This window comes from Fundulus heteroclitus, chromosome 16 (genome assembly GCF_011125445.2).
Source record: "Fundulus heteroclitus isolate FHET01 chromosome 16, MU-UCD_Fhet_4.1, whole genome shotgun sequence".
Taxonomy (NCBI): domain Eukaryota; kingdom Metazoa; phylum Chordata; class Actinopteri; order Cyprinodontiformes; family Fundulidae; genus Fundulus; species Fundulus heteroclitus.
The window spans coordinates 30,824,891-30,843,247 of record NC_046376.1 but is presented as its reverse complement, the minus strand read 5'-3'; the positions used below and the strand labels follow the sequence as shown (position 1 = coordinate 30,843,247).

The following is an 18,357-nucleotide window of genomic DNA, read 5'->3' as shown; positions in this document are numbered from 1 at the left end:
AAAACCCCAAATTGAGTGTCTCAGATAAATTGAATATTGCATAAGATAAACAAAAAATTATATTTTAAACAGAAATGCCGAGCTTGTGAAAAGTATTTTCATTTCCATGCACTCAATACTTGGTTGAGCCTCCTTTTACATGAATTGCTGATTCAATGCGCCGTAGCATAGAGACGGTCAGCCTGTGGTTCTGCTGAGGTGTAATGAAAGCCCAGGTTGCTTTGATAGCTCCCTTCAGGTCATCTGCATTGTTTCTCTCATCTTTCTCTTCACAATACTTCATAGATTCTCTGTGTGGTTCAAGTCAGGCCAGTTTGCTAGCCAATCAAGCACAGTATCACCATGGCCACCGAACCATCTTTTGGTACCTTTGGCAGTGTGTGCTGGTACTAAGTCTGGTTGGAAAATGAGATTAGCATCTTCATGACGTTTGTCAGCAGAAGGAAGCATGAAGTCCTGGGAGATGACTGTGGACTTCAAACACAGTGGACCAACACCAGCAGATGACATGGCAACCCAGATCTTCACTGAGTGTGGAAACTTTACACTAGAGTACAAACAACATGGATTATGTTGTACTCACGCCAAGCAATAGCTTCTAATGACCCAGGACAGTGGCGGGCGGGTCATTGATTTGCATCTGACTTAGACTGCGCCTTGGAGGATGGGCCTCCATGTCCTAAAAAACAGCAGTGCACCAACAGCCGGTTGCTCAAATGCAAGTCACTTTTGGCTTTAGTTCGTCAAATATCTGGTGTGATGACAGGAGGTTGTAAAATTATAATTTTTGCCACTTTTTGATTACTTTTTCAAACTTGTAACATCAGATTAAGTTAACTTTGGTTTTTATCTAAGTTGTAAGATATTTTAGTTATTGTTTTGTGCATATTTTTGTTGGAAATAAACAACATATATATTTTTCAAACAATCAAGTCGGAAGTGCATCGAAGAAACAAACCACCTGTTGCCACCCACTGCCTTTCTTGGGAAATTTTGGTTTTTGGGACTTAGAAGGTCCTATGCAATGACCAATCAATAGTGTAGGTAGTAGACTCCCACAATATATTATTGTTGCAATATTACTCTGTGAATCAAAAATACAAAGTATTGTTGAGAATTCAATATTTCTTTTGTTATAAATGTACAATTCATACGGCCATAAGGTTTTACCCTGTTGTATTGCGTCTCATTGTAATAGATGCCAACAGCCAATGATCTGACCTTCAGACATTATTGTTGGATTCGACCTTTAACATCCCACCCAACATCTCAGGTTTGAAATCACATTAACTTTTTTTTTTTTCTACAACTTCTATTCAGGGAACAACAAAAAAAAGCTTTTGAGTCACTCAAATCAAATGTTACTGCTTCCTCCTATGCTGTGTTTACTTCCATTTTAGAGTTATTAACCTTTTGTATTTCCTGCTGAGGAAGTCTAAACTTAACAATTAATGCTGGCCCATTAAAAATGCATGATAATGGAGTGTGTTTTAAAACAGCCTTAGCTACTTCGACTCACTCTCAGCTGTCGGCTTCTAAGAAAACTGAGTTTAGGTCATTCCAAACAGCCACTCTAGTTATATACAGAGCTATGATCACTAGTTATAGACATCTACTAACAGCTGGACATTCTCCTGCAGGATCTCTTGAGGGGGAGCAAAATTCAGGATTCCATCATTTATGGCAACAAGGTTTTTCAAAGGTCTTGAGGATTATCCATAGGATTAAGGAAGAAAAAAATGGAGGTCATGGATGTGGTATTTTATTGAAAATAGGCCTTTAACTCAAACAGGCTCTTCATTAGCTGATCACAAACTTAAAACCATTCCCCAAAAATTCCTAAAACAGGTTTCCAAGGTTTCCAAAAAGGACTCAGGAGTAAGTTGTCCGCCGTCCTTGGGAGTTCTTTGATTTGGTGGTAGGAATGTGGCTCTAAAGATGACTTCTGGAAGGACATCCATGGTCTGGGACAGGCAACTGCTTTTGTAAACCTCCCTTACCATCCATCCCTAAATGTTTTCAGTGGGATGGATTCCAGGGGGATGTTACTTAGAGGAGGGACGTTATTCTGCTGGAAGATGTTCCCTGTTAAGGCCCATTCATACCCTACGTTTGGCCTGCACGTCCGTATTTCTGTCCGTGCGTTCTATCCGTTGAGTCCTTCATACCTCCGTCCGTTGAGGTGCGCAATAACCAATATTCCCTCTAGGTGGTAGTGCTGAGCGCCAATGATTCGTCACTGATCAAACACGGCGACGGTCCAATACGTGATTTTGTTGTATTTGCTCCGTAAGTAAACTTTTTGTTTGTCCCTGTGCCCCGGACACGACACATCATATGTGTGGGTAGTTGCGGACAAGCTCCGCAAGTTGTTCCTCGAATCCCGCCATTGTTTAAAGCCCAGAATTACAACCTTCTTCGTGATTTTGTTGACATTTTGTACTACAAACTCAAAAGCGCCCCCACCGTTTCCGGTAGTATTGCTCCGTATTGATCCGTTTCGTCCGTAAGCGTAAGCTCCCAATTTTCGTGTCAAAGTACGGACGAAATCGACGGTTAGAACGTATGAAACACTCCACACGTATCCGTATCCGTCTTTTACGTGAGGTATGAATGGGCCTTTAGATGTCAAAATGGGCAAGTTGGGGGCCTTTAAAAACGCTGTTTTTGGTATATTGGGTTTAAGTCAGGATAGGTAAGGGGGGAAATTTGTCTCTGCATTTAACCCATGCCTTAAAAAGCAGTGTGCTGCCAACACTGAGTGATGCACGTTGAGCAAGCTTTAGACAAGGGTCTTGCTCAAGGACCCAGAGTGACAGGCTGACTTTCAAACTGGTGACCTTTGCGGCCTCTCCAAGACGCAGACGCCCGCCTTCCTAACCATGAGGCCACCTCTCCCACATTAAATCTGTGTAGGTCCAATTCTTTTAGGTCCTCAACTTATTTTCTTTCCCCTTAATCTTCATGATCTTTAAAAATCTAAAGAAATGACTGTCTTACTGCATTCAACCTTAGCAACGAAGGCACACTGGATGGGTCGCACTTGTGGGTTGCTCAACAATCCTGCCATGTTCAAAGTCAAATGGCCTTCTTGCTTTTGCCACCTGAGGGTTATGGCTGTGTAAATGGCGGGCAGAAAATGACATGAAACAAGATTTACCTGGATAGTTTGACTTTTTATGGCTTGAGTTTAAAAGTGGTTGAAACCTAAAACAATGACTATAATCTGAATATTAATTCGCCCTGATAAAGCGGAATAAAGGTGTTTCATTTGATAAAATAGTCTGATTCGTTAATATTTAGATAACCTCTGTCCGACTGTAACTTTAAGAGCTGTGACTGTAAAGTGATGATGTGATCTTAGTTCCTGGTACTGTGGTCAGCTCACTTTTAGCTGTTGCCTGTATTTCACTTCATGACTACGGGCACCACGACAGGTCTTGGGCAGTTAGAAAAGCCGTAACTTTCCCGTTAACGAGCGTGGCAGCGATGGTGAGGATAGCTCAGACGTTTGTGTAAGGAGCGAGGGGCACTATGGACGCATGGGGGCTGCTATCTCTGCAGCCACCTGTCCAAAGGACACAGCAGACTGCAGGAGTTCCAGCTTCTCGGTAAGGATGTTAATTTAATACCTGCTCATACTTGTGCCGCAACGAGCGTCAAAGTGTGACATGTAGCTGATTGTAAGCCAGAGCTGCTGCTTGTGTTTGGAGCACATTGGCTCAACTTCATACAATTTCACTTCCTATTCCCCTTCCATCAGAGAAACAAAGAACTGGATGTGCTTTTTGCCTCTTTGTCTCGTCCTCTCTCTGCGAGTGTGTATTATTTCACGTCAAACATTCAGCGTGGGCTTGGAGGGCCTGTGACCCTGCACGGCTCAGTGTCTGAGTCAGAGGGGACTCTTGATCTGCACGTCTCTGGCAGACAGGAAGAGGACAGAAATCAGAGAGAGAGAAAAGAGGCCGCCTTGCAGGCCGTTAGCATTCAGGGGAATGAGCAGCCAGTGCCTCTCTGTGCCACTCCAGGCCGACTGATTACTCTTCATCGTGTTCGCTGGATAAAGTTTCGAAACCGCTCCAGTTTTCCTTTTATAGCCGGAGCTTTCACTGGCTGCATGGAGCAGAGTGCAACACGGCATCGTCCCCCTCTGCTTTGTTGATGCACACTGCTGGTCAGGTGGCTGAAAGAAGTTTACTCCACTTTAACCTTGCTACCAAGATTTTTATTTGCAAAAATCATGGACTCCTTGTATGGCTACTGCCTGATTCATCCTCACTCCTCCCTGCTGTACGCCTTACCGTGAATTCAGTGGCACATCGGTCTCCTCATCTGTACTAGCACAGCAGGACTTTCCCCAGACGTCCGCGTGGCTCGGAGGTTTGCGACCGGGCTGCGTCCGTGTGGAGGCAGCGAGAGTAAAGCAGAACGTGGCGTGTTTTGTCTATTAACACGCGTTAGTGTGTGGGTTGAAGACACATTAGGAGCACACTTTGAGACAGGAAGTGATGATGTGCATTGCACTTAACACTCCCAGCCAAAGGGTGGCGCCAAACAAACAGTAGATGAAGGGACCAACAGGTCAGCTCACGAGCAGAAGAAAAACACTGACGGGTTTTTTTAATACAGTGAGGATAGATCAGGTTAGACAATCCTGACACTGAACATGGAACATTAACCAGTGTGGATTGCCATCATCTGCTCATCCTACAATGTGTATTTTCTGATTCGGTGTGTACATATGTTAGTAAACTACAGGGCTGTTGTTGCAAGACAAATTTCAGACACTAAAGGCATATCATATATCTCTTTGAGAAATCACTTGTAGATATTTTCTTCTTCTCCAGTTTTTAACCATCTCATTATTACTGCCTAAGAGGCTGTAGTGAAACCCATAGACATTACATAGGTAAATGCCTCATTACGTGCTGGAGCTCATCCTGCGTCGCCACCGTATCGGATGAGTCTTTCCTACTCAAGGCTGGCATAGGAGCCGATGGGAGTAAATGCAGAGGAGCAACTTTGCTCGTATTTTCTGCAGCTTATGGTTGCAATAACCAGCAATAACTACTGAGAGTAGATCACACTGTGCAGATCACCACTTTGTGCTGAGGTTGGTTCTGAAGATGAGTTTTTACACGGCGAGAACAATGTAGAAACTCAACAGATGGACAATAATGTTATTTCACAAACTAAGGCTGAATCACGTCACCAAATTAAGTATGTTGGAGTTACAGAGTGCCAACACATGCAAGAGCTGTGCAAAACGGTTCTTTTACAAGGGTCCTAAGCTGAGTGTCCAGCAGGGTGTAAGACACTGGAATGACCTGGAAATGTTAAAGAACACTTTTCCAGGCCTTTAAAAAACTGTGTGGCCGTGCTTCGGTGTTGCAGTGGTTAGTGTGCACGACCCATGTATGAAGGCCTTAGTCCTGGACGCGGCTGCCCCGGGTTCGATTCCGACCTGTGGTCTTTTTCCACATGCCTCTCCCCTCTCTCATACCCCTTTCCTGTCAGTCCACTGTACGAAAAACGAGCCACTAGTGCTGTAAAAACCCCAAAGAAAACTATGTGTGCATGTAAAAATATGAAGAAATAATGGTGGTGTGTAGAGAAGGCTCAGGCTTGTACATGTGAGAGTTAAAATGAACAATCCAACTTGTTTCTTTCTTAAAATGTTTATAAATGTATTAATATGAAATGCCATATGTCTCCTTGTTTAAGAGCATAAAACAAATTATTTCAGTATTCCTGCAGTGTAGTGCTCGCTTAATGGTTGAATTAATGATCATCACACCAATGATCACAGCGTGCTGAGTTTTATTCCTAGAACACAGTAGCATGGGACACTTCATTTGCAGGCAGTGACATGCTCTCTTCCAGCTCCTTCCAGCACGATGGTCAGGCAGCTTTTTTTTTTTTTGGTTTTTACTTACAATGAAATAGGATAATGATTTAAAAAGAAGTAAAGTTGTGCCAAAGTAAAAACAACATACATTAATATCAGGTATTTGCAAATACCACAAAAAATGTTTTGAGAATGTTCATTCAAACTAATTATTGATGAAAACAAAATTGACTCAGCTACAAAAGCATGTATTTATTTACATATTTAATAATTTAATAATATGCCATACCACATGTCTGTCTTTTTTAAATAGCATAAAACACATATTTATACATTCATATCCCATATGTATGTTAAAGAGCAGAAAAGTATTAGATACGTTGTTTAAACAACGTATTTCATCATTAAAACATGTTTTTTTTTTTTATGTGCGACGGCATCCTGTATCATAACCACACCTCTGCAGTTTGTAACAAACCAAACCATGTGAAAATCAGGTAAAAATTGAGAGAATTATGTTTTATTTTAGTCAGGCAAACAGCTTCCTCAGTCCAAATAAATGCACTGGCGTCATGTGAGAGACACATCCAAGATGGCGGCCACGCTGAAACACCAGCTCCAACAGGCAGCACCAGTCCGTGGGGCGTCTACCTGCTGTATAAAATGTCTATGGTGAAAACTGTATCTGGTTGTTCAGCAGAACTAAGACCAATAGGAACAGAGATTTGGGGCTTGCCTCTGAGGTCCAGGTGGCTCATGCTCACCGACTCGGAGAGGACTTTTAAAGCCATTTAGGAGCATGGCTCATTACTTTTATTGATGTAGCGGCGATTGGAATAATTGTTGTTTTTCTGTTCTAAATCAATGAAACATGATCATGTTACAGGGCTGCACAGCGGCACACCTGGTAGCACTGCTTCCTTTCTAGGCAGCAGGAAGGTCCTGGGTTCGAACCCGGGATTCAAACCCAGGACGCAGAGCTTGCATGGGTTCACTTCAGATACTCCAGCTCCCTCTCACAGTCTGAACGTATGACTGTTCGGTTTATTGGTCTTTCTGGATTGTGAGCGTGTGTGCCTGGATAAGCAGGTATAGACAACAGATGGAGGAATGGTAGATCATGCCAATGCAATTAGTGAGAATCTGAAACTGACCCATAACTAGCACAACTTTTTTTAATCTTTTTTATTTTTTTATTTTAAGTTTTCCCCTACTTCCCCTAAAATGGTTTCACTGTGGTCAGCTGTGCCCTCATGACCCCATCTGTCAGCCTGGTTTGGCTCTGTCTTGGCTCTAATGCACCCAGGTGCCGACTTCATGTGAGTACTCCGGACTTCTCCGGCGCGTCCGCCCCGACGTCCACAGGCACGGCCTCTGATGGTCGAGGCAGCACGACCGCGTTCTGTCACAACAGCCTGTCTCTCAGCTTCGGCGACCCGGTAGCAGGAAGCGGAGTGACTGTGATCTCTCTCACTTACAAAACCCGGGCTGAGTGTGTGTGTGCACAGAGTGCACAGCGCCTCGCTCGCTCTCTGGCAAAGAGCAGAACAGGAAGCAGCGAGGTGGGGCGCTGCCTCTGCTGTTACTTTCTTCCTCTTCTCCATCTCAATCCCTCGCTCCAGATTTAGCCTGCCTTTTTGATTCATGGCGGGAAGGACATCCTGGACTTTCAAGAGGCAGGACTAGCACGCTGGGTTTGCCTGATTGGTGTTGCTATTAGCGCCTAGCGTGTTTGCTTAGTTTGTGCAAGAGCGAGGCCTGTCGGTAAGCCAACGATGGCCAGCGAGGCCTTGACAGAGGACCTCGCGGGGGATCAGCTGGCTGAAGTCCTGGTACCCGCTGACCAGAGTGATGCTGAGTCTTCGGTAGGCGACTGCGGCCAGAGCGGGGCCTCGGCGCTGCCACCTGCTCTGCGCCTTCTTTCCATCCGCAGCTATGGCCGTCGTTTCTGTCAGCTTCCTCGTTCGCTTCCTGTCAAAACATCTGCTCTCCCACTGCAAATCGGTTGCGATACTTCGTCCCTTTGAGCTGGTTGTGCCGTCTCCCAGCTCGCTCCTGAACCTCTTTGTTGGAAAACACCGGGGATTTAGTCGCATTGTGCAGAACAGAAGTGTGTCAGAGCAACAAAAACTCTCCCTTCCTGTTGTTCGTGGTCTGCTGCTGGCTTCGCTTTCTCTGCTGCCATGAGCGGGCCTGTCTGCTCACAGTGAGCTTTCTTTCTTGCCTACCTCACCAGGATTGAAGTGTGACAGAATTACATGTTGTAAAATTAGAGACGCACCGATCAGCGTTCTTTGGTTCGTTCGTTTTTCTCAATATTTAATCCTTTGATACCAGTTGTAGCCGATTCCAGTCGTCTTTAAGAGCCGTAATGTCAGCCGTCATTAATTATTTACCATTGTGGGAAACTTTTATGACAGCCTGAATTCTTCTCCAATGTGGATAATTAATATCACTTTTTAACAACAGATTGAAAACGGTAATATAAGTAAAAATGTAAAATGCAAAGAAAATCACCTTGTCTTTTAAGAAATAAAGAAAGACACTGCATATTTGCTCCTATCTAAAAACGGTTACATTTACACACCTGGGCAAATCAGATGACGATCAGACGATAAGAACACTGTTGCTCAGCATTTTTAAGGGAGTTTTGCCCTGACTCTAGACGTGAAGGTGAACGCCTTGGTGAGATCCAAAGAGCTGTCTGAGGTCTTCAGATTGTTGCAGCTTATGAATCAGGTAAGGAATATAAAGAGGTCTCAAAAGAATCTGAAATCGGCCATGTTGAAAATAATCTACTATTAAAGGAAGACCAAAACTCATTCCAACAGGTCTGGGCTTGGACGCCCAAGCAGGCTACCCAAATAGGGCCGCAGGGTGCTAATAGAAGTCTCCAAAAACCCTAAAAAGTGGTAAAAGTGGTCACGGTTCATATCAGAGCCCATCCCTGGTCAGCCCAAAGTTTTTCTGGACAAGCACAACCGCCATGGGAGGTGTTCGAAGAGGAAATCTTTGCTGTTTGAAAAAACACGAGGGTCAGTCCCATGTTGGCCATAGAGAACCCTGACAATGGCTGGGACTTCTACAATAGTGCTTTTTAAACTAGTAACTAGTCTAAGACTGAGTTATTGGCAGAGAAACGGGGACATGTTCAGTATAAACCAAGTATAGCATTTCAGGAAAAGAACTTCATACCGTCTTCGAACCATGGAGGTGGAAGTGTCAAAAGAAAAAGTGAACCACTTTTTCACAAAATATACAGAAAATTTGAAAAATAAAACGTATCGTAGTCTAGTTGCTTTTACGAAAACCCAAAACGCATCAATTATTAGATGATATATTATATGTTGACTATTTCAGTTTTAAGGATGTCTATGATATATTTTTATTTTTGGGTTTGAAATGAGAGTCAGCTGTTTCATGTACTTATAAATCTCATGTACAGTTTTTCTTTTTTTGCTAAATATAGTTAGAAAGATGAGGGATCAAATTCAGTTACAACTAGTTTTCTACATGTCAATTTAGTTTAATCTTAAACATAAGGTCTTTTTAAAAGCTTTTTTTAAGCAGGAAAAATTCATTTCTGAATTCTTGGTTTGAGGTAGGTTATCCTAACTTTCTCTTTAGATAGTAAATACATTTCTTGTCTCTTTTCCAGGTGTGAAAAACTGAGATCAGACAATAATTTGTGAACATTTATTAATTTAAATACATTTTTCCTCACTACATTTAAGAGCTGATACCAATGTGTCTAAAACTGAGCACTCACTGGGAAACATCCATCCATCCTTGCGGGGTCACAGGGGGGCTTTGCACCCATCTCAAGCTTTCATTGGGGGAGATGCGGGGTATATCCAGGACAGGTCACCAGTCCATCACAAACTAACACAGAGACACACAGGACAAACAACCATGCACACACACTCACACCTAATCTTAGAGAGACGATTAACCTAATAGTCATGTTTTTGGACAGAGGTCAGAAAACTTGAGTACCCAGAGAGAACCCACCCATGCACAGGGATATTTGCCATGAAGAAAGACGAACTCAGGACCTTCTTGCTGAAGGAAACAGTGCTGCTGTAAAAAAAAAAAAAAATGATTTTACATTTTTTAAACAAAGACAGAATAATCACAGAGTTAACTTATTATCTTTAGACTGTTATGGTAGCATTGAGAGCAGTTAGTGCAGCTAGCATTACTCAAACGATGGTCTCTGTGATAACGGTCTACAGAACCCTGATCCTTATATCAACTCTGAGGTTTCCAAAAAGATGCCAGCATTTCCAAACGCTGAGTGTTTCCAGAATGGCACAGGTGGAAAGTCTTGCTCTCTCTCTCTGTTTCGCAGAACAAAAGATGTGGTAGAGAACCTTTTCAAAGGTTTACTGCATCTCGGTGCTTCCTCTACTGCCAAATATATCACTTCCACTAAGATTTTTTTAATATCTGTCATAGAAGAGTGGTGTCATTGGGGCGACCTGATAGCACTTAAATATGATGCTTTCACGTTGGATTTCAGAGTCTCCGGCCATCTGGTCACCAGTCAGAGCTGGCCAAGCTGAAAGTCGTCCGGTCCCCGTCACCATTTCTTGGTAGCTCTATTTAAATTTGCTGTTTTTCTCCAACTACTCTTTTGGAAAACAACACGTGTCTGCAGCAATAACCCCCCCCACCCCCACCCCCCCGATAATCTCTCTCCACTACCAGCATGTGAAACATACTTAGCAGTCTGTCTTTGAGTTGTGCATTAAGGCTGCAGTTAAAAATCCTGTAAGCACTCTGTGGTTGATGCCGGCTGCTCCTCGGGCCTGTGCCGGACTGTTGTAGTGCCTTGTGCAAGCAGATGGATTACAGCTTTAATGAGCGGAGAGCCGCAGCCACGGTCCGCGTGTAGCTGGACGCTCACAGAGCGCCAAAGGAGATGTAATCAGATCCCCTAAGCTGGCTGCACGGCGAAGGGCCCGGAGCCGCCTGTCATTATTCGGCAGCAGAGGGGACAGCGGGACAACGTCGGAATATGCGGACAGGTGTTTCAGACAGATCTGATGAGGCCTTTGTGGTGTAACAGCAGCGAATGAATGCTGATCTCTCGTTTTTGTTTTTTTCAAGGTCTCAGTAGTTTGATGACAGAAATATGCTGTTCCCCGCTCGTCATGGACCAATAGGAGATCTTTACAGTATGATAACCTTGAATGAAAATATCACAGATTCACAGCATGGTGGCATTTAAACAAAACAAAATAATCAAAGCTGTAAAAGATGATCTAAAGCAGTGGTGTCTGAACATTTCTGCCGTGCAGGCCAAAAATGATCTAGTTAAAGGTCCTGTTCAACAATTGATTAAGCATGCAATTTTTTATTAAATAACGTAGACTAGTTTTTTTTTTTTTTTTGTAGAGCTGGTTTGTTCTGCTGGTTTGTTCTTTAATTTTCCTTTGCCTTATTTAAAAAAAGCCCCTCAGTTTCCTACATTTGTTAGATTGTTTTACATTTTATTACTTTGGAAGAAATATCCTGTTCTCAGCAACAGGATACGGATGATAACTCTTAAAAAAAGTGTTCATCTGCATGGAGTGCCTGTGCTGGAAGGTCAAAGTTGTTACCCCTCTTCCACTATGATCACAGGACGCTCAAAGTCATTCAGAGAGGCACAAAGTGCACATTTAAAACCACACTATATGCTATTATTTGAAACAGAAAAATAATATTTATTCCTTTTGGTGTAAAAATATTCCAACTTATGGACGGCAAACCAGTGCCGTCCATAATGTTTGGCTTTTCAATGTTTGACTTTTCAATATTTGTATTTTCAGTGTTTGTATTTTCTATGTTTGACCTTTCAATGTTTGATTTCACAATGCCAAATCGCTTTTCAATATCACTGCAAGCTGTCGCTGGTTTAGCTTCATATCTTTTGGCCAGCTGACCAGCAGTGTGCAGCGAACAGACTGGAGGGGGAGAGCTCTGGGCTCCCTGGCTCCTTAGAGCCACAGAAAACGCCAGACATTTTCTCTGGTATCTCAAAAACAGAACCGTAGGAACGATATGATGGAACATTTCTAAGGTTCTCAAATCTCGATGGCCGTAACCGACCAACATATGAATAGCTTATTTAGAGAAATGCTGATTCAACTGGATTATTCATAACCCAAAGAATGTGTTTGGGCCTTTTGCATAATTTTCTTTTTTAGTGCATAACAAACATTCAATAAATGGTAAATTTATCTTTATAAAGCAGTTAACTTAAATTCCTTTTATTATAAGCAAAGATGCATTAATAAGTAATAGTCCCTTTTCTGTTTATTTACATGTTTCAAGTTTTAAGGCTATTTTTAAAGTCTAGAGGGTTCTGTTAGGACTATTCAGTGTCTTAACCACAGGATATAACACTCTATTTTCGTGAAGTCAAGAAATTTCACGAAAATAGAAACTTTCATCAAGTTATTTTCGCTGTTACTACTTGATAGCCTTTTTTCTTTACGATGCCCAGATCACAAAAAGGTTTCATTTACCTCAAACGAGACAAAGGTGGACCAATATGTGATGAAATACATCCATTGTAAACCAGGAGAGACATAATCCCCACCTAAGTAAAGTGTGTCTTGCAAAGCGCTGTCCACTTGCTGTTAGCCTGACTTTGTCGGCTGTAGTAAGTTTGAGCTTTTATCATGGGCCCTCAGTGTGAAGGAGTGTACGTCAAGCTTGACACTGGGTTGTATCTAAGTTTTACTTTTATTTTGAAGTGAGAAGGGAAGTAGCTTCTGAGTTGCCCCGCTGTGCTGAGGGAGTAGCTACTGTTCCTGTGGCTGTAGATATTGATAAAAAAAACTGCATATGTTAGGCAAAACCTGGAAAATATAGGGTTTATACTGTATAGGCAGAATAGCTTAGAGCAGGGATGTCAAACATACGGCCCACGGGCCGGCTACGGCCCGCCGAACATTTTAGTCCGGCCCGGTGGCTAAATGCATTATCATTATTCAACAATAATATCCACTTATATCCAGTGTCCTGTCTGGCAATGTGGCAATAAGAATTGTTGTCTTAATGCCAAAAAGAGCTCATCAGATTTGACTTTCACATGTGGAGCAGTACTGCTTTTGCCATAGTGCTCCGCTTGATTTATGAATGTGAATAGTTTTATTATGATTCATGCGGGGAATATCTCAAATGATATGGACACTACAATGGGAAAGTAGGAGAGGAAAGGAAGAAGAAGAAGGAAAAAGGAAAAGGTGAAAGAAAGAGGAGATGAAAGGAAGAGAATGAAAACACAATTATTGAAAAAAACATGTATTTCGTTTAATTGGAAATCTGCAGTTCCTATATTGTTTTAATCAGCAGATGATAGCACTAAGCTTCAGATGTGGAAAATTGATTTTAAATCATTTCTTAATTTTTATCTGTTTGATGTATTTTGTCATGCAGGACAATGTTTTTAAGTTCCAAAAAATGTGAATAAATGTTTTTCAACATTGTACAATCACTGTGATCAGTTCTTATGCATAATGCAAAAGTAAATGTTTAACTGAGTAAAAGTATTGTTGAAATTGCACATACTTTTCTTAAAAACGCTGAGGTTATTTATAATATATTGTGTAAAAGTGAAATTAATTTAATATAAAAATCAACAACAAGTCCACATTTATTAGTTCTATTTAATCTTGCAATGAGTTAACTCGTGTGGCCCTCTGTAGATCAGATTAAGCTGTATGCGGCCCCTCAACCAAAATGAGTTTGACACCCCTGTGTTAGAGGGAGGTTCAAGTCAAGCTGACTGAAGCAGAGAAAAGGTCAAATTTGGTTATATGAATAGCGTTCTCATCCGCTTTTTTTTTTAGGTTGTATGACATTTATGCTTCCTATGTGACCCGAGCAGAGGCAGCCTGATTGATTCTGCTCCGTATTATAATGCTGTTCTAATCTGCTTTAATCTTGTTAGGGCTGATCAGCGCGGGGAGCTGATGTGAGCACTCAGCTTGTTATGCACTTAAATGGAACCTCAGCTTTTGATACTGCCCCAACACGTCAAGTTTGTAGGTTTCACCGGATGACGATTCACCCAGTTTCTGTTTTCCCCTCCCTCCAGCTCACTGTTTCAGTTTGTCAGAAGCTTTGTCTGAGTCATCCTCCGTCCACCAGCTGTCTGGTGGAGACGTTCTCCTTTGAACTGATGGGGCCCTTTTTTTCTGCAATAGAAAAACTGCCCTCAATAAAGCGCCACAGCTTCACCACTCTCACCCACCTGTGTCGTCCTTCCTCAGAACGACCCGGATGGCCTGTCCGTGCTCCAGCAGCTCGGCCTGGACCAAAACTCGGACTTCTCGGACACCAGCGTGCAGCAGCGCCTGGACGAGCACCGCGAGAGGATCCGCAGGGAGATCCGCAAGGAGCTGAAGATCAAGGAGGGCGCGGAGAATCTGCGCAGGGCCATCACGGACAAGAGGAAAGGCCAGCAGGTGGACTCGCAGCTCCGCAGCTCCAAGCGCAAGCTGGAGAACCTCCAGACTCAGCTGCAGGAGCTGGACGCACACATTGTTGTCAAGGGCCCAGATGACAACAAAGGTGCAGTACACACCAGGGAGATCCCACTGTGGGGGTGACACAACACCTATGCTGTGTATTATAAAACATATCAATTATGCTTCTCTAAATTTATCTTTCCCCTCAACGTGGAGTTCAAAACTGTGACTTTGCTTTATTTTCAAAGTGTTTTTGGAAGATACTGCTTTCAGCGTATTTCCCTATCTTTAAAGCCAAACAGATTATCCCAGCAGAGTCTTATTGCGGCTTTATCACCTTTCCATACCAAGAGCAACAGTGGCTCTACACGGTCTCTTCTCCCTGTTAGAATGCCAGGTTTATCATTCTTAAAGCTATAGTCTGCAATTTTTCCAGAAGTTAAATTTTTCCAAGTTCTTTTTTGAATAACTGCGCATGCACAAGACCGTCTTACCTTGCTCTTCCGCTCCTCAGGGGATTCCCTTAAAAAGAAATCTCCCAAATCCATTCTGTTCTTATTTCTTTCTACTGAGGTCTTCCTCTTCTCTCATAAACTTGGGAAGGGGCAAGATGCGAAGGCATCTGATTGGTTCTTTCCATTCGGACTGAATGGCAGGATTGGTCAGAGTTTTTACCGGCCTGCAGCTCTCACAGAGATCTAATTTTAAGTTTCTTTTTATGGATACATAATAGATCGACTACTGTCAGCATGGAAAGACCATTTTACCCAGTATAACAAAGTGTTTCTGAACTATAGCTTTAAACATTTTACGGGAAGAAATCATTTTCCAAACTTCTTCCACCTTTTAATGGGTCATTTGCTCCGTGTAAATCAAGTGAAAGAAGACCTTCATTTTTGGAGACACGTCCTGTAGACGCTTGGCGCTGTCTCTAGCTATTCAGCGCTACTGGAACCAGTCAGATCCGAGATGAGCTAGTTGGGATCATTTCATGTTCACAAACACAGCTTGCTGTTTAAAATGGCTTTAATAAATCAAAGTGGTGATATTAGGTTATCTGCTGCACACAGCGATCATTCGCCCAGCGTCTGTAGGCTCAGCTCTATGCTGGCGTCGACGTTCTTAAACTCCCTGACGGCTGACATGAAAATAATAACTAAACTTTTTATTAAAGTCGACAATCAATGTTTTTATTTTTCTTGTTGGGGGCTTAAATTGAGCAGGTTAAAAGTGAAACTAAATCCGAAGTTTCATTCATGGTACTCACAACAGTTCGATTGGTGGTTGGTCTGCATGAGTCCACCTCCTTCTCCTGGAAAAAGGACAACCCTGCTGGTTATCCCTGGTACTAACATTTATGTAACACAGGATGTATAAATTCAAAAGTGACTACAGGGGAAATCAATATTGAAATACATTTGTTTTTACTCAAGGTGTGGTGATTATTGTCATTATATTCCGTAAGGTACAGTACATATAAATCCTTTCCAGTAAGTCCGGTTTCTTTGATAGCACCAGTGTCTGACTGCTGTCTGTGTTCATGAAGTGAACACAGACAGCAGAAATAACCTGGCCATTTAGTGTCTGTTCTTCTTTCCAGATACCATTATGTCTCCGGGCTCTGTCAGTCGGACGTCAGCCAATCAGCACCGGATTGCGGCTTTGGAGCGGCAGCTAAACATTGAGCTGAAGGTCAAGCAGGGGGCGGAGAACATGATCCCCATATACTCCAGTGGGGGTACCAAGGTACTCTCCTGACTGAACCATCTGGCCGTTTTCACGTCTACGCTGCTGTGAAAACGTATTTGACCCCCTACAGACTCTTTGTTGCTTTTTTGTCGCACGCCAAAATGGCCGGAGTAAATGCAAAAAGCTCAAATGATCATTTCATTCAGACTTTTGCCAGATGTGTATAATGAAGGAATCACTTAAAATGACCTGTCTGACAGCCTGAAGTAAGCTTGAAGATCTGAAAAAGCAACATGCCATGCACTGATCTAAGGAAACTTGAGAAAGGGTCACATGGCTAAGGTTTAAGGCCATTACCCACAAAAAGGAGAAAACATAGTATCAGAAGTGAACCTTCCCAGGAGCCACCGGCCTAATAAAGAATTACTCCCAGAGTGCATCAATGACTCACAAAAGAGCCAAGAACAACATGTAAAAAACAGCTGAATTTACTTCCCTCACATAAGGTCAGTGTTCATGATTCAACAGTGAGACTAGGGGCAAAAACAGACTCCAAGGGAAAGAAAAACATCTTGGTGGTCCTTTTTGGAACAGCCATCCTGTTATATCTGTGGTAAAGTGAACACAGCCAAACATTGTGGTGTTAGTGTAGTGGTCTAGGGCGGCTTTGCTGCATGAGAACCTGCAACCGCAGGAGAATGTTCGAGCATCAGTTTGTGACCTTAAGCTCACAACGACTTAGTTTAGGAAGCAGGACAATGATCCAAAGCTCAACAACAAGCCCAACTCCGAATGGCCTGTAAAAGGTTTTAGAGTGGTCTAGTCAAGGTCAGAAGTTAAATTTGACTTAGAAGACGTGGGCTTTCATGCTGAATCTCTCCAATGTGACTGAATTAGAACAATTCTGCAAAACAGAGTAGGCCAAATGCCTCTGCAGTGATGTAAAGGACTCATTGCCAGTTATTACCAGTGGTAATCACTTTTTCACATCTGGTCAATTTGGAATATTTTATTTCATTTTTAAAATGAAATAAAATATAGTCACGAATTGGAAACGACATTTTTCTCATAGTGTTTTTTGGCTGAAATTCAGTTGTGTTTGGTGATCTGTGACTAAAAAAAAGCAAGAGAAGAAGAGATCTGTACGGGAGCAAATACTTTTTCACTACTCTGCACATCAGAATCACCTGGCCATTCTAACACCTGGTCTGTGCTTTTTTTTTTTATGGTCCTTCGCAGGACAAGAAGCTTCTCCAGACAGCTCAACAGATGCTGCAGGACAGCAAGACCAAAATAGACATCATCCGCATGCAGATCCGAAAGGCCATGCAGGCCACCGAGCAGTCCGACGACAACCAAAGTACCCGCTTTTGTGTTTTGTTTTTTATTATTTTTTATTCTCTTTTAAGCCTTATCCTCACTTTCATCCCACCTGTCAACCTCTGGGCTCCGAAACGCTGCATATTTTATGACGCAAGTGGTAATCGATCAGTTCTTGCTTCAGATCTTTAAATACGTGCACACACACACACACACACACACACACACAGATATTCACAATGTCCATTACAGACCTCTTAGGTTAGAGCCTTATTGATGTTCCTCCATCCCCTTGATGTTGCTCAACAACTAAAAGCCATGCCTCATTTAGCTGAGGTTAGAGAGGAGCCAGGGCAGACTGGCTCACATGGCAGCAGAGAGGGCTGAAGGAAAGGAAGGATGGATGAAGGACAGAGGAAACAGAGGAGGCTCGTTCAAAGAGCTCTTGTGGGGATATTTCATTTTGAGCATGTTTTCTAAATGAGGCTAGAATCAACATGGTTAAAAACCTGTAAGGGAGTAAATATTAACAGTTTGCCATCTGACAGCAGCTCCTTAGCATATGTTCATGTAGGATACCGATATGACGCCAGGCGGTTCTAACAGTCTGACATTGTGGCTCTGTGCGTTTGCATTTCCAGAATAAGTTCCTTCATTTTTTTTAGAAGCTGCAGATGAGACTGTGCGTTTGCAAAACTTTTACAAGCTGTTGCAAATGTTGGAGAAGTGAATTTCTCCAACGTGAGATCAATAAAAGCCTATCTTATCTTATCTTATCTTAAATCTGTGAGGGGAAACAATAACGCGGGGCCGTCAAGGTCCCCGCCGGAGCATATTTCAGAGTGTGCCAAACCTGTTTGTTGATGCGTTTCAAAATAGGAACAGTTCCAAAACAAAATGGAAAGGGTGAGGGAAATGAAGCCTGTTGGTTGATCAAAGAAGAAGTCACTGTGGAAAATCTGAAGCAATGTGTTGACAAAAATGAGGAAATCCGTCGAAAAAAAGAGAAGAAATCGACCGAAGGGAATAAAAGAG

General features: G+C 42.5%; 1 protein-coding gene across 4 annotated transcripts in view; it reads left to right on the top strand.

The window, feature by feature from the left end:
* The window catches only part of pkn1b (protein kinase N1b), a 58,008-nt gene that overhangs the window by 14,222 nt on the left and 25,429 nt on the right, over positions 1 to 18,357 (top strand). For 2 of the 4 annotated variants that reach the window (XR_004932986.1, XM_012867920.3), the window contains exons 1-4: positions 7,624 to 7,713; positions 14,116 to 14,416; positions 15,914 to 16,059; positions 17,242 to 17,362. Coding sequence is in view for 3 of the 4 variants with exons in the window: in XM_012867920.3 (XP_012723374.2) it covers positions 7,624 to 7,713; positions 14,116 to 14,416; positions 15,914 to 16,059; positions 17,242 to 17,362 (658 nt within the window). In the remaining variant the exon portion in view is untranslated. Of the gene's footprint in view, positions 1 to 3,444; positions 3,612 to 7,623; positions 7,714 to 14,115; positions 14,417 to 15,913; positions 16,060 to 17,241; positions 17,363 to 18,357 lie in introns of those variants that run through there. The other 2 variants (XM_012867921.3, XM_012867922.3) reach the window with 2 other exon arrangements.